Below are 27,826 nucleotides of genomic sequence, written 5' to 3' on the forward strand. Positions count from 1 at the left end.
CACCATCAGTGATCCCAAATTTATATCTCCTCAGATAATCTGGAATCCATTTTGACTGGAGAAGAACTCTGGTCCAGGAGTGAGCACATCACCCAAACTGAGTGGATTTGTCAGTGGCCCAGAAGGCAGGGTTATATATTAACAGTTGTTTCCATATAATCACATAAGGAGATGAGCAATTCTAAGAAAACCAGCAAGGCATGGGGGGACCAAAGAGTTGGTTTCTTCTACAGAGGAATCAGTAGGATATTAAGTTGGGAATATGGGTCAGAAGCTAAGGAAAGAAAAATCCCATATCGATATTCTCTGCCCACTTATTTCTGATTCAAATTCTAATTGATTGAAACTATTAAAAATATGAGAAAATAATTATTCACATTCTTGCTAGAAATTGAAAAGTTATGCAAAGATATACTTTACAGCTTCATCTTAGAACTCCTATGGTGCCAGATGAACCAAACCAGCTCTGCAGGTCTCTTAAGGCATCTATGAAGTTGTCTGGAATGCTCAAGATCTGAAAAGACTTTTTGTTCATGAACCCAGGATGGAATGGCCAAAGAAACAGTGCATCAGCAAACTACCTATTCTCTCCCGTATTTGTTTGGTCCTCAGGCCATAGATGATGGGGTTTAAGGTGGGTGGGATGACCAGGTACAAGTCCGCTAAGAGCACTTGGGTGTGCAAAGGCACTGTGTCCTTCCCTAGCCAGGCCACATAGATGGATGCCATCCCAGGTAGGTAGTACAGAGCCATAACCCCCACATGGGAGCCACATGTGCTTAATGCTTTAAACTGAGCATTCTTTGAAGAGAGACCAAATACTGCCTGAAGAATCAGGTTATAAGAAGCAGCAATGAAGACCACATCAGAGCCCACAATAATGGAAGAACCAATCAGACTATAGAGACCAGTAGGCATGGGGTCAGCACATGCCAGCTTGGCCACAGCTATATGCTCACAGTACGAATGGAGAACCACATTGGAGCCACAGAAAGGTAGATGACTCACCATCCAACTTAATGGAGTCATGAATATAACAGCTCTGACGGTGATGGTCACACTCATTCCCAGCATCACTTGAGGTGTGAGAATTCTCTTGTACTGTAGAGGCTTACAGATAGCTACATAGCGGTCAAAAGCCATGGCCAGCAGCAGCCCTGTCTCCACAGCTGTGGCTGCATGGACAAAATACATCTGAGTGAAACAAGCATTAAAGCTGATGGAGCTGTCTCCTGAGGAGAAGACGCTTATCATCTTGGGCACTACAGAGGAAGCCATAACAATGTCCACAGTAGCCAGAAGACACAGGAAGCAGTACATGGGCTCTTGTAGAGTGGAATCCATCCAGATTACGGTCACTATGAGGGTGTTTCCTAACAGGGATATGGTATACATGGCACTCAGGGAGATAGCCAACCAAAGATGTGAAAACTGCAAACCTGGGATACCCACAAGGAAGAAGGTGACAGGGGTTTCCATTGTGTGGTTGTAGGGTGGCCCCAGCATCACAGATGATGAGACTGCTTTCCTGTTAATGCATAAAATGATGTTAAGAAAAGGATACAGTCCTATAAGACTTGTTCCCAGCTGTGGTATTAGGAGAGCCTGGTGATATTCTCAGCTAGGTGGACCACAGGTTCAGAACTGACATCTGACAAAGTTATCCTGCTCTACTTCCCAACCTCCTCAATATTCTTTGCCTTACTAATTTCTATTCATTGTTCAAAGACCTCTTTTGAGAAGTCTTCTGTGCTCTACCTCCTCCCCCATCCCATGCCAAAACTAAATGTATCCTCTGAGCTTTCATGGAATCTTCCGTGCTGACCTCTGAGGGATCTAAATTGACAATTGCAATACTCTATGACTTTATTGTATTTAATCATAAATATTATTTGTGTCTTGTTCATGGCTTTATACCTTATACCTTATACCAAGTGTGTGACCAATTACTGTGGTGCACAAGTCCATTAAAAGAATGTATGTGTACTCATTGTAGCAAACAATTGAAAGAATGAATGAGAAATCAGAGGAGTTTTTCTTTTATCTCTGTGTGTTCAGTTCCTAACAGTTAATAATTGTTGAATGAAATAAGTAACTTCCTGAGATGGAGCATGTCGTATTTTGTATCCTTAGTATAGTGCTAGAGAAATGATGAATGAAACATCCTTCTGGTTGAAGAGATCAATTAATGGATCCGCAAAAATACGGTCGTTAGAGAACAACATTATAAGTTTCCATAGGAGATAATAAACTGTCTGGAAATATTTATAATCCCTGTATTTACCTTATTTAAGCCTTGATTTCCTGTTGAGCTAAACTCAATTAACAGATTAAATAGCTACAAATAAAACTTTAGGTCTCCTTTATAGATGAACCCCCAATAGGTTTTTTTATGATTCTTCAATATAGATAACTCTCTTTTCATGATAAACTACCAAGACATTCCAAATGACAGTGAAGCTTTATCCTGTAGCAAGCCAATTTCTGAGATATTAATGCAAACTATGGTCTTTATTAAAACAGAAAACCACCACCAACAGCAACAACAACAAAAAAACCTAAACATAAGAAATGCCTTATAATGGAACAGACTGAATAAAGTAATAAACTCTGCTTCATGGTCAGATTAAAAGAACCTTGCAATGTATAGTCACTGGATGAAACATCTTCAGTGAAAGACCAAGAGAAGTTAAAGGAAAGGTGTTTGAAGTAGAATTGGAGTGAAGGGTTTTCGGGTTATCAGAAATATCATAATTCAGGTTATCCTTGTGTGTTTTCTGGATGCCACAAACTCAGAGTTAAGTATCACTGCTTAAAGAGATGAAGAACAGTCTGAGAAACCAGAATACCTCCTCCTCCGCCCACAACACTTGCCTCTGATCCAGGATCTTTCTCTCCTGGCTTGCTGCCCTGTATAAATCTACTTTTCTTCTCAGGGTACTGTCAGCTTGTGCACTGCCCATCCCTCTTCTCTCCACCCTGGCAACATCTAACTGGTCGTATCTTTCTTTCTCTTGAGGGTTTATTTTCTTCGTTTCTCTTTCTTCTTAATTAGCACTGCAGAGGTTTGTATATTTTATTACCCTTTTCAAATGACAGGACATTTGGTTTGGTGGTTCATCTTTTTTAAAAATTTTATTTCACTCTTTAATCTATTGTTACTTGAGCTTTTCTTGCTAACATCAACAATGATCTCCATCAATGACCTGTTGCCAATCCAGTGATTTCATTTTTTATTTTACCTGACCTATCCAAAACATTCACCTTTACTGACTACTCCTTCATTTTTTGGCTAACTTTTTTGATTAAAGTATAACATGCATACTGTAACACTCACAAATCTCAGGTGTGCATCTTGATGAAGTTTTATAAAGTGAGTATATGAACACACCCACATGGTCACTACCCAGATTAAGATATAGACAGTCGCTTCCTGGTTGCTGAGACGTTCTTCAGAAAGCTCTGGCCTACAGCTCTCCTAAGGCATTTCCAGCAGAGGACCTGCCTCTGCCTTCAACCCTGCAGAAACATTCACATGAAGAGCTGGAGGGCCAATCACTAAAGAAAAGATTAGACAAGTCACTTAACTCCAAGAAACAGATCACAAGGATGTGAGGATTTTTCATTCCTATTGAAAGTATAGGAAATACACAATCGAAATTAAACTTGTTTCACGGTAAAGGCAGTAATGCATAAGTCATTTGATGGAGATTTTGTTTATGATAACCCTATGCCTCCCCTCTACAACCAAATAAATATGCTCCTGATCATCCTTACTGCTTGGTTTCTTTTCACATAACTCCTTTGGTCTCTGAAATCTGTCTCTCCATCATCCCAAGCTTGAACTTACCCCTTTCTCTCTCAGCTTTGAATCAAAGTTGTCATGTGTTCCCTGCTCCCGCTCTCTCCCCCATCCTCTGCTCATTTCCAGAAGGTGATGTTGGTATCAGAAGTACCCTCCAGACCGGGCCAGCCCTTTATAGTGGGGTGGAGGGCTTATATACTTTCTAGGGTGACTCTGACCTTCAGACTTCATCAGCCCAACACCCAGTCCCAAGGTCAGTTACCCACATCCCTGGAGTTTTCGCTATTCAACTTCCTCAGATGTGTCCACATTTCTTTCACTCAAAAGGGAGATTTATACAGAATGCTTCAGGAGGAGCAGGAAGAGCGGCATAAGATCAAGGATGAACAACACAGAGTCATTGTGAGAAGTACTGTCACTTTCAAAGACCTCCCATTGGGAACCCTCTTTTCCCTTTAGATTCTCTATCCTGCTTTTTCCCTGGGCACCCTGTCTTCTCTTGGCCTCTGCCCAAGAGGCAAACACTGGAACTCCTCCAGAGACTGGTTTTTTTCTGTGCTCTGGCCTCTGGGGCTTTCCAGATTGTAGCAGGAGACAGATGTTTAGCGGATGGAGAGTCTTTGTTTCTTTAAGTCCTCAAAAGATACCTAAAGGTAAGACTACAGAGTGCATCCTGAACATAAAACAAAAGGCCCAAGATTAGATAGATCATGAAAGCCTGCTATGTACCAGGTACTCTGCTGAATGCTTTCCAAAGATGATCTTGTTCAGTTTTCACAACCATCTGCAATAGCTGCCCTCATTGCATCCGCATTTTATAGATGAGACTGAGGTGCAGAGAAGGTCACCAAGTTACCTTTGAATCCTGAAAAAAAGCCAGTCTCTAGAGGAGTTCCAGTGTTTGGCTCTTGGTCAGAGGCCAAGAGAAGACAGGGTGCCCAGGGAAAAAGCAGGATAGAGAATCTAAAGGGGAAAGAGGGTTCCCAATGGGAGGTCTTTGAAAGTGACAGTACTTCTCACAATGACTCTGTGTTGTTCATCCTTGATCTTATGCCGCTCTTCCTGCTCCTCCTGAAGCGTCCTGTATAAATCTCCCTTTTGATTTATACAGGATTCAAATTCTAGCAATCATAATTCATTTCACCTTGTTGTATAACTGTTCACATGAATAGGATACTTAATCTCTCAAAATCCACTTCACTGTGGAACTGTTCCTCAGTTCTGCCTGGGGGCTCATGACGGGCTTCCCTGGTTCAATATTTCTCATTACTCTGTGTTTAAAAGTCCTGTTTGAACACAGAAGGGAAATAGAATGTAAGGGGACCAACTGGGGGAAGGGGGTGGACCTCAGCACAAAAATATGAAAACACAAAACATTCTCCCAACAGAGAATATACCAGATAAGGGAGAATACAGGGCACGTGAAAATAAATGAGAATCAAAATAAATGAGGCTGGAACAGTGCATGGGCCATAGTTTAGAGGTCAGGACTTCTGCCTGGCTGTTATGTGGGTTCAGGAATAAAACCAAGAGAAAGAAGACAATGAGCACAAGATGTAAATTTTATTTTTTTAATGACAAAGGTTATAGAGATACATGGAAATGTGAAAGATCAGGAGACGACGCTCGTGCTCCCAGTTCCACACGTCCTCCGCGGTGACATAGTTATTAGTGATGTGAATGGTGAGAGGCCTTCGTTGTCTTTATGGGGGCGGGGAGTGCTTCAGGCCTGCTTCAGCCGGACCCACCACATTCCTAATAATGGAAGATGGTGGCTGACGTGCAATTTGCTAGGCTTAGCATCTATTAGCAGGTCCAGTCTTCAAGCCGATGAGAGAACTAATCTCCCAAACTGTTGTGCTTAAAAGTTTAAACTCTAAGACACCTGTGGGTCTCTGTTGCCCATAGGATAATTCAGAGAACAGGCCAGGATGTAAACCTAAACAACAATGTGGAATATTGACAGGAAACATGGGCAGTCAGATGCAGAAGGAGAAAAGGGTGCTGCTTAAGTAGCCCCAGCATGAGACAAGATAGCTCAAGTGCACCTGCGCCAATGGGGACAGATGGACCACTTTCCCCTGGGATTCAGCCTGGCTCCTGCTGAGGCATTAATGGCCATAGTGCATGCTCACAGAGGATGGCCTTAAACTCACCACTCCCAATCCCACGACATTGGTGAGATTCAAGAGGAACAAGAAGCACTCCCAAAAGGGCGAGGACCCAATATAACAGAACAGTGATACAGAGAAAAGATATTCTATATGGAGGCAAGAGCTTTCAACATCTTGAATTCTCCTACCTGTAAAACATCATAGCCTACATAATAAGGAGGTTTGCGTCTACAATTCACTAGGCCAAAGGATTATTTGGACATGCCACCTAGGCATAATGGCAAGTGTCAGGCTTATGCGTGTAGGTGTGTTTGCATGTGCATACAAGCGCATATGCAAGTAAGCATTGATACACAATCCCGTTTCAATCAAATGGCCCTTTTTGTTTGAGCTACTTTTCATTAGGACCCTGTCACATCTTCCAAGGGGAGAATTTCATTTTGTGCCATGAGGAACAAGCCACAATAATACTACCTAATGAAAACAGTACAAGAGTTCAGTTGCTTCTTCACAAAAGTGTCTCTTTATTATAGAAAACACAGCAGCATTTTCCAAATAGCAGAATAATTCTCCTTAGAATTGGATGAGTTTAGTAAGTCTCTTGTAGTTGGGATTTAGACAAAGACTCATCAATTATTTATGATCTTTGGCTTTTTGTCATGAGAATCTATTACTTCCGACTCCCTACATGCACCCTTTCCTAAGGTTTCCATTGCTAGAAAGCTAACCAAAAAATACAAACAAAATTTAAGTGAGCATTTAACTTTATTTTCCAAATTTATGTGTCTCTCACATTTTAATTTTCACAGCTTTGTCTCTTTTATTTATTTATTTCATGTTTGAATGAAAAGCAATAATCAAAATTGAGACAGTGAATGTATTTTTGTTATAATATCTGTTTGAATTGTATCCATTGATTTTTGTTTACTTCTTTAGTCTTTATTAATTATATTTTAAAATTATAACTTTTATTACATCTGTTTTATGATTTCTTAACCAAGAAGAAGTATGATAAGAAGCTCAAGATATTAAGTCATCTGCTGACAGATATTTGGGTAGTTTCCTCATCTTACCTATTGTGGATAATGCTACAATGAACATAGAGGTGCAGATACCACTTCAAAATCCTGATTTCAATTCAGAATAAAACTTAAATGAGGCAACTATGGGAGAGACCATTCTCCAATCAGGAAACGTGTGATGGTTTATTTCCTCCCACCGCCAAGTCCCCTCAGAAAACTAATCAATTATAAACGTTCCCTAGTAATAGACTGTGTAGCACTACACAGACCCCATTTCAGGGTTGAAGCACTCACTCATTCAACAGCTGAGAGTGTTGGCCACTGAGGGCTCACAGCTTTATTCCTCTTCAAGAGTAAGTGATGCACCCTCCTAATGCATGCATCGCATCCTATAATTGGTCGATCCTGGGTATAAAGGCTTGTCCTCTTTGCCCAATTCAGGACAAGTATCAGGTCCAGCTCAGCTCCAGAGTTCCTCATAGGATCAATTGGCTGAGAATTCTGATGAAAGTGCATTGTAATTCACCTTCTCCCTCTATTCTTCCTTCACACCTGTTTGGATGTTGTTCCTGAGCATATTTCATGCTAAACTTTTTGCATTAAAAGATCTCAGAGTCTATTTCTGGGACTTAAGATGGTTGATCATAGAAATAACCCTGGAAAGTAGACTCAACTGTAATTACAAGCTGGCAGGCTGGAAATGAGGACCCAGCAGACGGTTGTCTAAGCTGTTTTGGGCATAATTCAAGTAGGAGAGTATTTATCATGCTGGAACATATACTTCCCTTTTCTTCTTCTTTTGCTATATTAAAAAGGTATTTTTTTATGGGTATGAAAAGTTAACTAATATTGGTTGTGTGTTTTTCCCAACTCAGGTTGATTCTAAATTTGATGATAGAATTTAGAGTTTCTGCAGGATGGTACAGTAGACAGCCTCCAAAATGGCCCCCAATGATCCTACCTCCTGATATGCATGCCCTGTGTAATTACTGCCCCTCGAAGGTGGGAAGGATCTACTGACTTATTTCTGACAAATAGAATGTGACAAAACCATTGAAATGTCACTTTTAAATGAGGTCACAGAAATATTGTGATTTCGTCTTTCTCACTGTCTCCTTCTTCCCCTCAGAACTCTCACTGCTGGGAAATCAAGCCAACTTCCATGTTGTGAGAAGCCTTATGGAGATGCCCATGTGACAAGAAACTGATGTCTCCATGAACACCCAGGGAGGACCTGAGGCTGCCACCAGCCATGTGAGTGAGCTTGGAGGCGGATCATCCCTCCTTCAGATGACTCTAGCCCTGCACAATGCCTTGACTGCAGCTTTGTGAAGGACCTTGCGTCAGAGGCATCCAACTCAGCTACACCCAGATTTTGACCACAGAAACTGTGACAGTATAACTGTTTGTTTTAAGCCTAAATGTTTAAGCTCTATTGAAGAAATATTGATACACAAAAATTTGTATATGTTGGTGAGATTGGACATAAGCATACATCTGTGATACCATTACCACAAACTAAATATATACAAATTTGTTTAGTTTGTAATTTCCTTGTATTCTTTTGTGTGCGGGTGAGGGGGGAGGGGTTGTGTATGTGTGGTAAGAAACTTAGCATGAGAACTGGTATCCTCTTAACACACTTTAAAGCACACAATACTGTGTTGTTAACTATAAGTACTATGTTGTACAGCAGATCTTGAGAACTTTTCTCACCTTGCATAACAAACTTTATGTCCTTTAGCACCAGTTTTCCATTTCCCCCTATCCCAACGCTTGACAACCCCTATTCTGCTTCTGAGTTTGACTATTTTAGATACCACATATAAATGGGATCATGTTGTATTTGTTCTTGGGTGTCTGTCTTATTTCACTTGGCATAATGTCCTCTCTAGGTTCATCCATGTTATCACATCTGGCAGTATTTCATTCTTTTTTAAGGCTGAATAATATTCCATTGTATTTATATGCCACTTTTTGTTATCCATTCATCTGTTGATAGACATTTGGGTTGTTTCCATATCTTGACTATTGTGAATGATGTTGCGATAAGCATAAGGGTGCAGATATTTATTCAAAATCCTGATTTCAATTCAGAATAAAACTTAAATTTAAGTAGGGTAATTTGTTATGCAGTAATAGATAACTACTTCAGAGAATTATCCTGTAACCTATTAACATGAGTCTTTCCAAGTCAATTGCTAAGTATAGAGCTCCCAAGTAGCATGTTTGGAACCATATGTAAAATACATGGCCTCAGGGAGAGGGTGACAGTGGCATGTTACTGAATTTCCTCACAAGTTGACTTCAGTCACATCTGTGTCTAAAGGTAATGTCATTCATCTCAGACAAACAAGCATTAAAATAAAGCTAACTGAGTGTCAAGACAATTTTTTCAACTCTATGAAAAATGTTAAATATGTATAAATATTGAAATAGTACAATGAAGACCTGTATACCCACCACCTAGAAAATAATTATTAACATATAACGGAGACTACTATCAAAATGGCAGCATGAGGTGAGCCTCTGTAAAGCTCCCCTAGAATTTACAACTAATCGAACAACAATAACTCCACAAAGGACTCTCTGCACAGCAGACAGGCAAGACAAACAGGCCCACTAATGAATTCACCAAAAGGTGGGAGAATCGCATGAACAGGAGTGGAAGGAAGGGAGAAGTGCGGAGATGGAGCCGCGGGGGCGCAGGATGCGGACCCAGCTCAGTGCTCCGAGCTCGCTGCATCTCAAACTACCGCAACTGCGGGAGAGGGAAGGACTCGGACTGCTAGGGCTCCGCTTACGGCCCACACGGCTGAGGGGGCAGCATATAACACGGTTGAACCCAACACTCACGGCAGAGACCTCGGAGAAAAGACTGAGGGAAGAAGGCTGAAAACGGTGGTTTAAGCCCTCACTGCCTAGCAGAGAATGGAAGCCTTAGGCACTGAGACTAGCCGCCCCCTCTCTACCCTCCCAGAGTTCACCCCGCCCCCACCTGCCCAGTGCTAGAAGTGGAAGAGTAGCAGTGTTAGATCAAAAGAACAGAATATTTGCTGTTCTGAGAACTGTGGACCGCAGACACAGATTCGCAGCCCAACTAGTTCTGGCAAAGGGGTGAGAGCTGTGGAAGCGGGACGGGCTATGGTGGTGGTCGCTGCCATTGCTTTGGGCCACCTCTCACAACTCACCCCGCCCCTGGCCCCACCTATCTGGGCGGATCCCTGCAGGAGTAAACAGAACTGCTGAAACATAAGGGCTCTGAATCTGGTGCAGAAAGAGCTTTGGAACTTCAAAAGCTCTCCGCATCTCCACAGGGACGTGGTACCCTAAGACCCAGGTGAACTGTTAACAGAGGAGAAGCCCATTTCCCAGGGAATCCCCCCATTGTGTGACAAGCTGGAATAGTAAAGAGAAAACATAGCACTATTGTGTGAGAGAGGGAAAAAATGACTGCAGTCAGAGAGAAAATAAAACATTCTACCAAGAAGTATTGGAAAACAAAAGAAAGACCTCTTCCTATCAACCTATTGCAGAAGCCACTCCTGTAGATGTCTAGGAAGAGAAATAATAAATCAGTAATTGCCATGAATAACCAAGGAAACAAGACAGCTCAAAAAGAAAGTGAAAAGTCTCCAGAAAAGGAACTTAAAGATATGGAAATATGTGACTTAAATGACAGAGAATTCAAGATTGCAGTTCTGAAAAAAACTCAACGAGATGCAAGAAAACACAAAAAGGCAATTTAATAAACTCAGAAACGCAATCAAAGAACAACATGAGCATTTTACGAAAGAGATTAAAATTTTAAAAAAGAACCAAATGGAATTTCTGGAGATTAAGAAATCAATAGAAGAAATTAAGAATGAAATAACCATCTTAGGTAGTAGAGTTGACCAGATGAAGGAAAGAATCAGTGACATCGAAGATAGAAACCTGGAAATTACACAGATAGAAAAAGAAAGAGACTTGAGACTTAAATGAAAGAACTCTACAAGAACTTTCTGACTCTATCAGAAAGAGCAATATAAGAATAATGGGCATACCAGAAGGAGAAAAAAGAGAGAAGGGAAGAGAGAATAATTCAAACAAATTGTTGATGAGAACTTCCCAAACTTGTGGATAGAATTGGATCCTCGAATCCAAGAAGCAAATAGAACGCCTAATTACCTCAATCCCAACAAGCCTTCTCCAAGGCACATTGTATTGAAGCTGTCTAAAATCAACGACTAAGAAAGAATCCTCAAGGCAGCCAGGGAAAAGAAGTTAAACATTAAATGATAGACATTAAGAAATAGACATTTCATTAAGAAGATAAACATTCTCCTAATGAGATGTCTGGCATATAATAGACAGTTAAACATGTATCAAATAAGTTCAACAGATATTAATATTACATTAATCCCATTAATGTGATTGAAATAAAATGGTCCTTCAAGAATGAAAGAAGCTGGAGGTAGAAATATTATTTGAAGATCAATGGGCACTAATTCTTCTTTCTAACCCTGAATGAAAATGTTGCCTTGTTAACATTGAATTTGGTTTAAGAAGCCAGAGGACCTGATGCTTGTAAACATCCCTATAAAATATACACATAAAATTAGTGTTCGTCACTTTTTAAATTTTTCTGAATTGGTGACATAATTCCCCCTAAAATGGCAGATGAAACAAATTTTGAGTTTCCAGATAGAAGGGGATTCTAAGTGTCCCTGGAAATTGTGATCCCCTCCCCTCAGGAGGAACCCTTCTGAAACATGCTGCATTTACTTGTTCTATGGGTGGGCACCTAACCTCTAATAAGTTTCTGCATCCTAGGATAAATAAATCATGGATTAAAAATAACCTTATAATAAGCATATATAGGATCTCTTTTTTCTAATCTATGACCGGCCAGGAATGCTTTGAAAAATGAATGGCATTAATAAATTACCTAATGTTAACCTAGTTTTGTATTTTTGGATTAGAATCTTAGTTATTTGCATATTATCATTATAATGCACCCTTGATTTTGATCTGCTGATTTTTATTTTTTAAGGATTTTTGTATTTTTTGTCATAAGTGAATGATGTATACTTTTGTTTGTTTCTTTTCTATACCATTATTATCGTAATTTGAGTTCAGGATGATGGTACCTCCATAAAATGAATTGTGACGCTTTCTATATTTAACTTACATTGTGCAATAGGGTCCTCATTTGAGTTTCCATCAAGGTTTTTCTATAGCAATTACCTCTTTTCATATACCTTTTCGCTATACCTAGTAGAGTTTTTGATGGGAGACACCTGAGTGAAGACTTCTTATTTGTTCATTTAGTAATTCATTGAACCAGCAATTCTGCTATGTTGCTGTTGAGTTGCTTGTGTGATCCTTTTATCTCTGGAAATTAGGAAAACTTAAAAAAACAAATGAACAAAACAATGCTAGTAGGTAAACTTAGGATTGATATAGTTTATATGTATAGCTGAGAAAATTGAGACGGTGCATAGAGGAGAAGGGTTTTTTGTTTGTTTTTTTTTAAATTAATTTATTTATTTATTTGTTTCAGGTGTACAAGACAAGGTAATACTTAGACGTTCATCATTTATATCCCTCACACTGTGAACCCCCCTCCCCCCATCCACTATCCCTCAGACCTCACACTGAACCATCACATTATATATATAAAATTATAGTTGGCATTCATTAATGTTTAGCTTCTGGTGTACAATGCCATGATCAGGTATCCACAGTATCCCTGAGGTGGTCGAGGAGAAGGGTTTTTCTTGACACATCAAAGAAATAGCTCCACTTTGGTCCCCCAAACCTAGAATTATGTTTGTTCTATGACACCCTCCTTTCAGGATTTTCTATACTCTTTGTGATTGCTAGTGCCTCTATAATTTCCAGAGGTCTCTAAATTATTCTAAATAAATTCTGTCTCTCAGTCATGTCACATTTCAAGTTAGCTGATTCTGTTTAGTGATGAACTACTGGGAGGTAGCATGGGAAACAATAGAGCGTAGTGGTGATCAAGCAAGTCGTGTTCTTGAATCTGTGCTTGGCCACTTATTAAATGTTCGATTTTGAGTGAGTTATTTCATATCTCAAAGGCTCAGTTCTTCAACTATAAAAGGGGTATGAAAATAGCTACCTCACAGGAATTAAATGAAATGGTAAACTGTAAAGCATTTAGCACCTGGCCCTACCCTTACTTAGTTCTCTATAAATCAATTGGATATATTGGCCTGAGGGTGACGAGGGAAGTCTGGACCAGAGTTAAAGATTTGGTAATCCCCTTCAGTTTGCACAGAGATGGTAACTGAACCTACAAATAATGAAGACAGTGGTTAATAACCTTTGCTGCAGGTGGAAAACATCCCGGCAGCTTTACAAAAGCAATATGATGTTTGAAAAAGCAACACCGTCCCCAAGATTCTGACTGAATGGGTATGGAACTTCAGCATGCATTGGAATTGCCTGGAGGGCTTGTTAAACCAAAGATTGCTAAGCCCTATCCCAAGAGTTTCTGATTCAGAAGATTAAGAATTTGCAATTCTAACATGTCTCAGGTGATGCTGCTGGTACAGCTGATGGAGAGAAGATTCATAAACTTATTAATATTCTCCTGCAGCATCAGCAGTCTTCTATTATGGTTGTTTGGGCAGGGTAAAATTAATAATTTGCATTCTAGCTGTCCTCATTAGAGATTTCACCAATTTTCTTAAGCTCAAAGCTGAGGATTACGATGTATTGATGAGAAAAACTCTAAGACATGAAAAGTGAGTTTTGATGTCAAATACAGCTGTCTAGAGGAACATTTGAGACCATGAAGTGACTGAATGGCCACAAAACAAAACCAGATTTGTTTTGCCAGGACGTGTTTTTGGAGGGAGAAGGTTAAGGCCAGTAAGAAGAGATTCTAAAAAGGAGGGGGCTGGCCATGTTTTCAGAAAGTGATGTAACATGGGTCTTCCTTTATACTATGTAAGAAATGAAATGGTTACTGTTTTCCATATGGAATTATCTAACATCATTATTTATTGAGCTTATTTTCTTGACTATCAAATTTAAGATTCTAGCCCATTTCTGACAGTTGCAAATTTTTTTGCTTGTGGATCCTGATAATAAATGTTAGATGGTGAATTACCATACTGTAGTTACAGGTGGACACACTCAAGGCTCTCCCAATTTAAAAAAAAAAAAGCCACCAGTCCTCAGCTGCCACTTCTGTTTTAATAGATCCAAGAAGCTCATTGGCTCCAGACACTTAGGACGTAAACTCTGACCAATCATGGTCTCTCACCTGCTACTTAAGTGAGACTTTCGGGGCTTGCCGCGTTTCTATACTGCTGGCTGAGTGAGGGTTGCATCTCAGCAGTTGGGGAGAGATGGCGAGCTATTGAAGTTAGTTTCTATCTTCTGTCAGTCTGTTTCTCTCTGCTTTTCTGTTTCTGCTTTCTTTGAAGGACAAGGAATTTTCTTCTGCTTGGCTGTGGGAAAGACAGGCAAAATAAATTAGACCCTTTCCTTTTATTTCACTCAGACTCACAAAATATGCCTAAGAAGTCAAGACTTGGGTAGTAAACTCAATATCCTTTTCTTTCACAAACGAAAAAGCTGAATTTAGTACTGAGTTGAAGAAACTCTTTGGGCTGATCAAATACTAGAAACGACCTCATTCCTCCTATCCCTGCTTCCTTTACTTGGTGTGGTGTGGGCTGTTGGAAAACCTGGGACTGGGAATACCTCTCAAAAATAATGCTGGGGCTGGGATGGGAGCATTACCCCTGCTTTCCTTAGGAAGGGCGTTTCTAATTCTCTGTGTCTCTTCTGGGAGGCACAAGGACCTTCCTGACCTGACTCAAGCTTCAGTTCTAATTTTCACCTAATTTCTTAAAACTAGTCTCCCCATCCTTGCTAGGGTTATGAGCTACTTTCCCTCCTATTCTGACTCAAAATATCCTGCATCAGAGGGAGATATATATATATATATATGTATTCCCTTGTCCTCCTGGTGCCTTCACTAGGCTGATTTTCTAGCTACCTCTACCCCAAAGCCATCCAAATGTCCCAGAAAGACTCAATATTTAGCCCATTTTGTAGGAGGCTTGCCTTCTCTGATACTTATTTAATACAGCCTCTTTTCAGGACATGATCTGTTAGCCTAACTTTCCAGGTTCTTTCAATTTCTCTTAATCTTTCTTCGGTAGCTTGAAAGCTGGGAGACACTTCGGTGTTCACTTAAGTTCTGTTTCCATTTGTCTTGCTGGAATTTGGAAACGCTATAGAATGACTTACTGGGGAATAGAATATACTATCGATAAGGTCCTTGTATTCCTGCTGTTCAACTCTGGAAGGTTTATAGACTTGGAGTGGAATTGGACTAGTAAATGGGATTGTGACACCTATCCTAGAACTTTTCCTCTTTCCCTCACGCTCAGGTTACTTCTGTTCTCAGAGTGAAAGAATCTTGATACAAGAAAAACAAGCCATGAAATACATTGAGACCCTATTGATGGGTGAAACCTAAGAGCTTTTCCTATAGCACTCATTTGTCTAGCTCAAAGAGAATTCAAAGTTTTTCCTTAGAGTACCTGAGAAGTTACTTCTGACTGATCATCTGAGGGCTGAGCTGTGTTAATTCAGAAGCTCACAGATGCTATTTATTCCTTACTAATAAGATTGTCAAGCCAACAGGGTAATAGCCTCACCTGTGGCTGGCTTTCTTTGGAGACCACTTACCTTGATCCAGTATGAAATAAATGAACTTTTACTTCATATTGTGATGGCTCCTAACACAGATCTTTAGGATCCTGTTTCCTATCAGTGCTCAGAATCTATAATTTAGATAGATGTCATAACCAGGCTAAATACCCACTAATGCCAATTAGTGTGAAAAGTGGCAGCTGCCATATTTTGGTGGGTAGGAAGGTGGTCAAAACCTGGATTGAAGGAGAAGGAGTTTGTAGCAGAGAAAAAGAGCAGGAACAACTAAAGAGAACTGTTGGGTCCAGGAGAAAGTGCTCCTTGAAGTAAGGTACCATAGGTATCTGTAGCCTAAGGAATTCCCCTCAGGGAATGAACCAGTGCTGTAGGAGCAGGAGTTACTGCTCCACTTAACATGTATTTTCAGCAGCTGCTATTTAGTTAAAATAAATCCCAGTGGAAACCCTGTCATGCAGGGTCTCTGCTCCCTCTATAAACCTGAGAGAACCAGAAGTTAGTAACATGTCATCAACATAGTGAAACAAGATCACAGAGGACGGGTGATCTCACTGTGCCAAGTCCTGGGCCACGAGCCCGTGACAGACAGTGGGGCTGTGCAAGTATCTTTGCGGAAGGACTGGAAAAGTCCATTGCCACCCATCCCAAGTAAAAGCAAACTGCTCTTGACACTCGGGTGCAATGTCAATGGAGAAAAAAAGCATTGGCCAAATCCACTACATAGTGATATGTCCCCAGGCGGACAGTCAGACGATCCATCAAATTGTGAATTGAAGGCACTGCAGTGCGCAAAGGTGGCGTCACCTTATTTAACTCCCTATCGTCCACAGGCATTCGCCAGGTCCTATCTGGCTTCTTGACAGGCCATACTGGGGAGTTAAAGGGACTGTGCATTGGCCTCACAATATGTGCTTTTTTCAATTCCAATATTGTACAACCAATCTCCTCCTGTCTTCCTGGAAGGCAGTACTGTTGCACTGTAAACATGAACTGGGGCTGTGGCAACACTTGAGAAGGGTGTGAACATGCCCCGATATCACCGCTTTCACCACCCGGATCCGGAGACGGAACTCTCCAATCGACGTCTGTAAACTGAAGCCATGTAGCACATCCACCACTAGAATATATTCTGGAATGGGGGAGATATACACCGTATAGGTACGGGAGCAAGACTTCTATACCCAGCGGTAAGGAAACAGTTTTTACTGTCACAGTATTTCCCCTGTAGCCATCAATGCAGATTGCTGGTCTGGGGAACAGTTCTGGGTTCCCATAAACAAGACTTCAATCTGTGCCGGTGTCAACTAGGGCCAAAACCCTCTGCACATTAGAAGGGGACCAATGTATGGACAGTTCCATGTGGGGGTCAAGCCATGTGGCAGGACCTCTGGGACCTAGGGCAGAGAAAGAGGTGACTCTAATGTATGTCATTGGTCACTCCCCCTTAGTGTCCCCAGATAATGATGAAGCAGATGTCCTAGCATGAGTCTGATGGTTAGAACGGGCCCCTGCCACTGATGTGGCCCATTGGCTGCATAGGAAATTGCAGCACGCTGGAAGCCGAACCATGTGGCAGGTGAGCAGATGTTGGGGTCTGCCTTTGAAATAGCAGGAGATAACAGATGCCTGCTATGATTGTGCCATCTGTGCCCACGACAAGCCCCCAAGGCGGAGGCTCCCCTGGGAGACACAGCAGATTACACGAAGGAGGGTACCCCTCACTCACTGGCAAGTGGATTACATTGGACCCCTGCCTAAAACCGGCAATGCAATGTATGCTTCACAGCAGTGGATCCTGCTACGGGGTTGATTGCTTGGCCGTGTCCAGCTGCGGATCAGTGGCTTGCTCTTACACTGCTGTGCGCCCTCTATGGGCACCCCAAGTCATTGAAAGTGATAGGGGTACCCATTTTTAGGTTCAAGAAGTGCAACGCTGGGCTGCCAGGATGGATGTACAATGGTTGTTTCATACCTCATACAATCCACAAGCAGCTGGCATGAGTGAACACTACAACGGCCTTTTGAAGCAAGGCCTCCAGGTGTCAAAACACCCTCCCACCATACGCGACTGAGCTTCGTGTCTGTGGGATGTCTGAATGAGAGACCACAGAAGGGAGGGCCCGCAGCAGTAGAAGCTCTGCTATATCAAATGGCCGCTGCCATTCAGTTACAGGTTACCACAAGTGAGACTCTGTTAAAGCCAGGCTATGGCAGAAATGGAAACATTTTGCTGCCAGCACCCACATGCTTGAAAGCAGGGGAATGGCAGCAATGGACTGGGCCCTGGCAGGTCAAAAGCCCACACTGTTGGAGGTTGGGCCTGATAGCCCCATGGAGGGTGTGACCCATGAGTGGCAAGTGATGCCAGAGGTGGTAGCTGAGTGGCCACCACAAGTAACTGGTATACGGAGGTCCCAATGCCGGGATGATTTTGCGGGGAACCTAGGTGCTCTTGCTATGGCCTATTATGGGGTCCCCTGTTCTGTTACATGTTGAAACGATGCAAGGGACTCCAAGCACTGCCATAAAGGTCTGGTACCACAAACCAGGAAAGGTGCCGGTGGCAGCATCCCTCCTTTCCCAGGACAAAAAGCTAGCATGTATCCTCCCAGATGGAAGAGATTTGCCATTGTTGGTTCCTAAAGACTACTATTTCTTTCCATCTGTAGGTGCCTATAGGCTAATATGGCACAGGGCCCCTCGTGGAAGATGATTGTCACGTAGATTGTGAGGCAAGATGCTATAGGGGTGGAGTGTGGGGACAGAGTCCCAGAGAGCAGTTTCCAGGCTCTCAAACTCTCGTGGAAAGGTGCTGGCTTGGATAGTAGATGGCCATGTGCTGTGACTAGTTGGCCATCAGCTGTAACCAGTTAGCCGTTAGCCACTGATATAACTGCCGTGGCTGAGCTAACAAGCTTGGATTGCAGTTAGCAAGGGGTTTGGGGTTGGTTAGCAGACAAGTGGACAGCAGATTGCAAATCGTGTAGCTCCTGCTTCCTGTATCTCCAACCCAGCCACCAGCGAGACTACAGTGGTATGAACCCCTTATCCATGGCTCCATTGGTTTTCCTTTTTCGCCTCACCATATCCTGCATTCTTGTGCAGGGAGCAGGAGCAGAGACCCTGCATGACACCTCCTATTTCCTGTTTTGTCAACAGTGTTGCTTTAGTCTTATTTTAGGACTTTTGTCTTAAAGAAACTGAAGGTTGATGGTTCAATGGTGGTTCACCAGATATGTGTGCCTGAAAAATTATTTTTCCAGCAGAAGACTATTCAGATCAACTGAGAGCTTTGTGTTTGATTCTTTTCTGATGCCACCTGGGTTCCATTTGGGATGCTTTAAAGCAGGCTTACACTTATGCTGTTCGGTTTTGTGGAGGCTGCCCAGGTCAGAATGTGTAATTGTCATTCCTCAAAAAGGAACATGATAGACTAACTGCATTTTCAGCTCTTATATTGATGTGTTCTGTCACTGAAGATCTCAAGCCCCCATCAGGGACTTCTCCAGGGTTTGCATGTCCTACATTGGTATCAAGAATTTTCTTGAAAACCGAGTTTGTTAGATGGGTGGGTGGGGGTGGGGATAAGGGGAAAGGTGAAGGGATTTGGAAGCAGCTGGTAACCACAAGATGGCCTCAGGGTTTTTTGAAAATTAATTTGGGGAACGTATTCAATGATGTTGTAAAGATTTTATTGGGTATCCGATGGACATGTGTCCTATTTGGGAGACCACCTCAGGGATACTGTGGATGCCTGATCATGGCACTGTACACCAGAAGCTAAACAATAATGAATGCCAACTATAATTTTATATATATAATGTGATGGCTCGGTGCGAGGTCGGAGGGATAGTGGATGGGGGGAGGGAGGTTCACAGTGTGAGGGATATAAATGATGAACGTCTAAGTATTTTAAAAAATTAAAAAATAAGAAAAAAATAAAAATGTGAAAAAATAAAATGTACCTGTCAAGTTTAAAAAAAAAAAAAAATTCCCTTTACTAAGAAGTCTAGTAAAGATGGCAGAGGAGGTAAATGCTGTGCTTGCATCCCCTCATAACCACATAAAAATTACAAGTAGAGAAAAATTATAACTAAGTAGAGAACAATCATCATTTAGAATCACCTGAAGTGTAGCTGAACCAAAGCCCTACAAATAAAGGTGTACAGAGATATCTACCTTAAGATTGGTAGAAGAGGCAGAGATGCAGAATGGGCTGATCCCACAATACATGTGACTATCAAAAATCAGAACGGATATCTCAGCTGCAGAGGAGCCCCACCAAGGAGTAAAGGGTCCTGGCCCCATACCAGGGTCCCCATCCCAGGGTTCTAGCACTGGGGAGAGAAGTCCCCATAACTTCTAATTGTGAAATCCAGCAGAGATTGTGGCTGAGTGAAAAGAAGGGCTGCTGAAGTTCCAGGTCCTCTTAAAAGACCACCACATGGATTAGCTTGCTCTGAGCTTCAGTGCTGGGACAGTATCTCAAAAGGTGCCAGGGATATACAGCAAGAAATTGAGTTGTCTTGGCTTCAGGGAAGGGGCTGGAGGGGCAGCTTTCTCCCAGACAGAACTGCTGGCAGGATACATTGTTTATTTGAGCCCTCCTTGTCCTGGCCACCATATCTGAGTCTACATCATACTAGCTAACACTATTCATCTGCCCCACCCTGGTAATTTCTCAAGACCCCTCCCCACCCAACTTTTGGGCATGCCCAAGCCTCTTCCAAAGCTTTTACATATGAACAGCCTGTCTTGGCTTACCCTATCGACTTTCCTAATATCTCTTAAAGCTTCATAAAATCCAAACAAGCAGCATCTAGCCTTCAACATATCCTGTACCTCTTGCTAACCAACCCAAAGCCAAGCACTAGCAGCCGCTAGCCTCAGTTAGCTTCTCAAGGCACCTCCAAGTCCAGTGAAGGTGGTGGCCAAATGCAGATTGCTTTGTAGCTCATACCAGATGTCCCCAGGCAGGGCACAGGCTGTGGCTAAACTTGGCCTGTGGCAGGGACCTTTCCAGGAGGCCCCAAGGCCAGCACACTCAATGACCAGCTTCAGACCTAGCCAGAGCATCATCTGGCAACCTCCAAGGACAACACACCCAAAGGGCAGATGGGGAAGGCACCAGAGCCCTACTAAAGCAAATTCTGCTCTGTAGGGTCAGCCCCTGAACAATAGCTTCTCCACTATAGTCATGGCCAGTCCTCACAACCAGTCACCCTGTGAATCAATCTCTCCCATTGAGATGCAAACAGCAGCTAAGGCTTAACTGCAACAGGAGGGCACACACCCCCATGAGGGACACACCTGGAGCACCTGGCTCTAGAGATCAAGGAGACTGTGCCGCTGGACCCCACAGGACACCTACTACAAAAGACCACTCTATGTCTGGGAGACATGCCTATTACATAGAAACAAACACAGGGAGACAGCCAAAATGGGGAGACAAATAAAAGTCCCAAATAAAAGAACAAAACAAAGCTTCAGAAAAAGAACAAGAGAGAGAGAGAGAGAGAGAGAGAGAGAGAGAGAGAGAGAGAGAAAGGGGGGGGGGGGTGGGGGGGGCAAATCTACCAGATGCAGAGTTCCAAACACTGGTTATAAGGATGCTCAGTGATCTCAATGAGAACTTCAACAAAGAGATAGGAAATAAAAAGGAGATATAAAACGTTATTTAAAAAGTCCAAAATGAAGAATGCAATAATTGGAATAAAGCATACATTAGAGGGAAACAACAGCAGATGAGATGAAGCAGAGGATCAAATCAGTGATTTAGAAGAGAAGGCAACAGAACACACCCAATCAGAAAAGCAAAAACAAATGAGAGTTTAAGGAGCCTCTGGTACATCAAGTGTACCAACATTTGCATAATACTATAGGGATACCAGAAGAAGAGAGCAAGGAATTGAAAAACTATTCAATAAGTCCAGGGAGATCACTTCATAGACTACATAGATGCATGATCAATGCGCTGTAAACATGAAACTGAAGTAGAATCACATTACATGTCAACTATAATTAAATATAGTCATGGAATGTGGAAGATATTCAATGGTATTGTAGCAGTTATATAAGATGTCACAGGGGTAGTAGCATGGAGGAGAGAGGGTTATCAATTTGTGAGGGGTGTCAATGTCTATTATGTTGCTTTGTACACCTGAAACTACTTTTTTTAAAAAATGTTTGAAAATGACAGAAAACTTCCCTAACCTGGTAAAGGAAATAGACATACAAGCTCAGGAAGCATAGAGAGTCCCAAACAAGATGAACCCAAAGAGGCGCACACCTAGACACATTATAATTAAATGCCAAAGATTAAAGACGGAATCTTAAAAGCAGCAAGAGAAAGGCAGTTACCTACAAGGCATCTCCCATAAAACTGTCAGCTGATGTTTCAACAAACTTTGCAAGCAGAAGGGATTGGCATGAAATATTTGAAGGGATGAAAAACAAGGACCTACAACCAAGATTACTATACCCAGAAGAGCTATCATTTAAAATTGAAGGACAGATAGAACTTCCAGGATAAGAAAACACCAAAGGAATTTATCACCACCAAATCAGTATTACAAGGAATGTTAGAGGGACTTCTTTAAGAAGAAAAATCAAATAGAATAAAGTGGAGGCCGGCCCAGTGGCTCAGGCGGTTAGAGTTCCATGCTCCTAACTCAGTAGGCTGCTGGTTCGATTCCCACATGGGCCAGTGGGCTCTCAACCACAAGGTTGCCAGTTCAATTCCTTGAGTCCCGCAAGGGATGGTGGGCAGCGCCCCCTGCAACTAAGATTGAACACGGCACCTTGAAGCTGAGCTGCCTCCCTGATGGCTCAGTTGGTTGGAGAGCGTCCTCTCAACCACAAGGTTGCCGATTCGACTCCCACAAGGAATGATGGGCTGCGCCCCCTGCAACTAGCAACGGCAACTGGACCTGGAGCTGAGCTGTGCCCTCCACAACTAAGACTGAAAGGACAACGACTTGAAGCTGAATGGCACCCTCCACAACTAAGATTGAAAGGACAACAACTTGACTTGGAAAAAGTCCTGGAAGTAGACACTGTTCCCCAATAAAAGTCCTGTTCCCCTTCCCCAATAAAATCTTTAAAAAAATAAAAATAAAGTGGCAATAACTACATATCTTCCAACAATTACTTTCAATGTAAAAGACATAAAGAGACCACTTCATGGACAGTGTAGGTGCCTGACGATTGCAGTGTACACCTGAAGCTAAAGCTGAATAGCAATGAATGTCAACTATAATTTCATATATATGTATATATATATATATATATATACACATATATATATATATACATACAATATATATAGTCATAGGATGTGGAGTACAGCATAAGGAAATCAGTGGAATTGTAACAGCTACGTAAGATGTCAGAAGGGTATCACTGTACTGTACACCTGAAGCTGAACAATAATGAATGCCAACTACAATTTTCTATATATACATACATATATATGTATGTATATATATGTATGTATATACTTACAAGATGCGGAGTACAGCATTAGGAATAGAGACAGTGGAAATGCAATGGCTGTGTGTGATGTCAGAGGGATAGTGGATGGGGGAATGGGGGTTCACACAGTGTGAGGGATATAAATGATAAATGTCTAAGTATTACTTTGTCATGTGTGCCTGAAACTAATAAAAAAAATTATACTTAAACAAATCATTGGCCTCAAAAAAAAAAAAAAAGTTAGAGGGGTAGTAGAGTTGGGGAGGGGGTTATCACTTTGTGAGGGGTATAAATGTCTAACTATTACATTGTTTTGTATACCTGAAACTAATAAAATAAAATAAAAGCCGCCATCCCCCTAAAGAAAAACTAAATAAAATGATTCCTTAAGAAAAAAAAGAAAAAAAGACATAGGGTGGCTGAATTGATAAGAAAACAAGACCCTTACATATGCTGCCTACAAGAGACTTCAGATCAAAAGACACAGATTGAAAGTAAAGGGATAGAACAAGATATTTCATGAAATGGAAAATTAAAAATGCTGGAATAGCAGTATTTATGCCAGACAAAATAGAATTTAAAACAAAGACTGTAATAAGAGACAAATAAGGGTCCAATAATCCAACTTCTGGGTATTTGAGGAAACCTAAAACACTATTTTGAAGGGACATATAAATAATGCTGCAATGAACATATGGCTGCACAATAGCCAAGATATGGGGGCAACCTGGGTGCTACATATATACAATGGAATATTACTCAGCCATTGAAAAGAATGAAATCTTGCCATCTGCAACAGCATGGATGGACTAAGAGGGTATTTTGCTGAGTGGAGTAAGTCAGACAGACAAATGCCATATGACTTCACTTATATGTGGAATCTAAACAACAAAACAAACCCATAGATACAGAACATGGATGGTTGCCAGATGGGAGGGGATTGTGGTGGTGGGAGAAAAGGGGAAGGGATTAAGAAGTACAACTTGGTTGTTACAAAGTAGTCATGGGAATGTAAAGCATAGAGAAAAGTCAATAATATGGTAATTATGTATAGTGCCCAGTGGGTACTAGACATGTCAGGGAAATAATTTCTTATATGAATGTCTAACCACTATGCTGTACACCTAAAATAAATAAAATAATGAATGTCTGCTGTAATTGGGATATTAAACAGGTGGGGGAAATGTGAAGGGAAATAATATATATATAAGGTGGTTTTAACAACATACCTGGAACTGCTGACATATGCAGTACAGATGAATTTCAAAAGCATTATGCTAAACTAAGACACAAAAGACTATATACTGTGATTCCACTGAACCTAAAATTCTAGAAAAGGGGAAGCTATGTGGACAAGAAACAGAACAGTGGAGCCAGGGGCTGGGGATAGAGGGAGGAGTTTGCAAGGAGCATCGGGAATTTTTGAAGTAATGGGAACATTTTTTATCTTGATTATGGTTACACAACTGTGTACATTGGTAAATACATGTTGCTATATGTATTAATAAAGAATGTCTCAATAAAACTGACAAATAAGAAAAAATTCTCTTGACTAGTTCTAAATGAGAAACAATCTGTTTTGGGAAAGGTGAAGTCTGGACTCAACATCTAAGACCTATGCTGAACAGTTTGCTGCAGTGGGGTATTTCTTGTAGTCCTAACTAATTATTGCAGGCATTTCATGAACCCATTTTCTCTACCACCTTAAAAAATTCTTATTTCAGGCTATAATGAACGATAAATGGAGGAAAAAACTCATGATACAAGCTGTTGTCTCCTTCCTTTTCCTATGAGCAGACTATTATCGTCTGACTTAACTCCCAAGTTCTTTATACAAGTAGTGGCACCAACAGCTGTAAAGTGTATGGTGGGGGAAGTGTTGGTGGAAGTATATGGTTAATACTAACACAGTACATGCTTTTTCCTTCTGAATGCTATTAAACTTTTTGCTTGGTCAACAAACTTCATTAATATCTGTTCTGCAGTGACCACCAGTTAACAAATTCTTAAAGAATCACTCTTCAACTTGACTGTCAAATAACAAGCCATAAACATCCATCCTTCCGAGAGTACATTTTGTTAGCAGTCACCTTCCCTACCAATGGGCACATAATGTTCAAAAAAATTCCTTATTCTTGCCTACAAAGACAACTTTTGGATTTATACAGATTCTTTTAAAACCTTGCCTTTTGGTTCCTGAAATTGGAAATTTAACACTTCTAGTTTTCTGAATCCAAAAACTGCTGTTGTAGTATGGGAATCCTGTTCCTGCTTGCCTTTACTGTTCAATCAATGTGAGGACAACTTAATGAGCTCCATGTATTCACGAAGGTATACATCTCCTCCCCTGAGGATGAGCAGTATTGGAAGAAATGCTGATTCCTCTCTCCATATCTTCCTGCTCCCTCATAAAAGGTGAAAAGATTCATAGGAACAAAGGAGAATAAAAATACATCATATCAAAATTTTTGGGATGCAGAGAAAGCAGTTTCAAAAGGGAAATCTATATCATTTATATACAGGCCTATCTCAAGAAAGAGGAGAAATCCCAAGTACACAATCTAACATTACATCTTAAAGAACTAGGGGGAAAAAAATGAAACCCAAAGTCAGCAGGAGGAAGGAAATAATAAAAATTGGAGTAGAACTAAATGAAATAGAGAACAAAAAGACAATAGAAAAATTAATACCACAAAGGGCCAGTTCTTTGCAAAGATGAATAAAATAGACAAACCCTTGACTAGATTCACTAAAAAAAAAAAAAGGCCAACAAAATCAGAAATGAAGAAGTTTATGACAGATACAACGGAAATACAAAGGATCATATGACTATATGCCACCAAATTCAATAATGGACAAGTTCTTAAAAATCATCCAAAACCTCCCCCAAAGCAAAGGTGTAGAACCAGATGGCTTCACTAGTGAATTCTACCAAATGTTCAAAGATTACTTCATACCTGTCGGCCTCAAACTCTTCCAAAAAATTGAAGGGGCAATACTTCCTAACTCATTTTATGAGGCCAACATTACTGATACCAAAACTTATACCAATTACTTATACCAAAACTTATACTGGTAAAACAAAAACTACAGACCAATGTCTCTGAATATAGGTGCAAAAATCCTAAACAAATACTAGCAAACCGAATACAATAATACATTACAACTATTATACATAATGATCAAAGGGGGTTCATTCCAGGGGCACAAGAATGGTTCAATATATGCAAACTGATCAATGTGATACACCACACAAATATGATAAAAATCATATGATTATATCAATAGATACAGAAAAAGCACTTGACAAGATACAACATCCATTTATGATTAAAAACTTAATAAACTGGGTATAGAAGAAAAGTACTTCAACCTAATAAAGGCCATATGACAAACCATCAGCTAATATCATACTTAATGGTGAAAAACTGAAAGCTTTTCCTCTATGATCAGAAACAAGACAGGATTGCCCCCTCTGACCACTGTTATTCAACATAGTGTTGGAAGTCGTCACCAGAGCAATCAGACAAGAGAAAGAAATAAAAGACATCCAAACTGGGAATGAAAAAGTTAAATTGTCACTTCTTGCAGATGACATGATTCTTTATAGAAAAGCCTACATTCCACCAAAAAAGATTAGAAACAACAAATGAATACAATAACGTTGCAGACTACAAAATCAATGCACAAAAATCCATTGCATTCCTATATACTAACAATGAACTTTCAGGGAAATTTCGTTTTGCAATCATAAAAAAATAAAGTACCTAGGAATAAACTTAAAGGATGTAAAGGACCGATACACTGAAAACTATGCTGTTAACAGAAATTGAAGAAGACACAAAGAAATGGAAAAATATTTTGTGTTCATAGAAGAATCACCATAGTTAAAATGGCCATGTTATACATGTTATACAAACGCAATATACAGATTTAACACAATCCCCATCAAAATCCCAATGGCATTTTTTTCAAGAAATAGAACAAAAAAATCATCAGATTTGTATAGAATCACAAAATACCCCAAATAGTCAAAGCAATCCTAAGGGAAAAAATAAACGGCGGGATGTATCACACTCCCTGACTTCAATTTGTACTACAAAGCGACAATATTTAAAACAGCATGGTATTGGCAGAAAAACAGACAGGCCAATGAAATAAAATTAAACTCAGAAATAAACTCACATATACTTGGGCAGTTAATTTTCAACAAAGGAACCAAAAACATACAATGGAGAAAAGAAACTCTCTTCAATAAGTGGTGCTGGATCCTGTACCAGATATGTATTGCCCTCATATATTTTTGTCCAGATTTAGACAGAGCCCTTAGGACTCTGCTAGCAATTTTTAAATCAATCTTTCTAAAGATGATAAAATAAACATATCACAACATGCTCCCTTTCAGCTTCTTACTTTACTTTAAATTGAATGTGTAATGGATTGCTAGCTAGTTTGTATTATAGGTTGTTCTCTGCTTCAAATCAGTATGATACACCAATGAATGAGTGATGGAAGAGGAGACTTTTGTGTATGTGTTCTTTTGCATTATCTTATCACATGCTAACTTCTATTTGTTATACCGTTTCTGTCTCTATCATATTCCTTTTTAACCTCATAAAGCTATTTCTTAAAACATTTGAGGAAAAATGAACAAAAACTGTAGAAACATAAAAAAAAGAAAAAAGTGGTGCTGGGAAAATTAGAAAGCC

The 27,826-nt window shown here is 40.6% G+C and overlaps 1 protein-coding gene across 1 annotated transcript in view; it reads right to left on the reverse strand.

The window, feature by feature from the left end:
* Positions 1-531: 531 nt before the first annotated feature.
* The window catches only part of LOC308503424 (olfactory receptor 52I1-like), a gene marked incomplete at both ends in the record, with an annotated part of 65,503 nt that continues 38,208 nt past the window's right edge, over positions 532-27,826 (reverse strand). Inside the window, one exon of the mRNA XM_081062716.1 lies at positions 532-1,528. Within this exon, the coding sequence (XP_080918842.1) occupies positions 532-1,528 (997 nt within the window). The remainder of the gene's footprint in view (positions 1,529-27,826) is intronic.

This window comes from Rhinolophus hipposideros, assembly GCF_964194185.1.
Source record: "Rhinolophus hipposideros genome assembly, chromosome: 10".
Lineage (NCBI taxonomy): Eukaryota > Metazoa > Chordata > Mammalia > Chiroptera > Rhinolophidae > Rhinolophus > Rhinolophus hipposideros.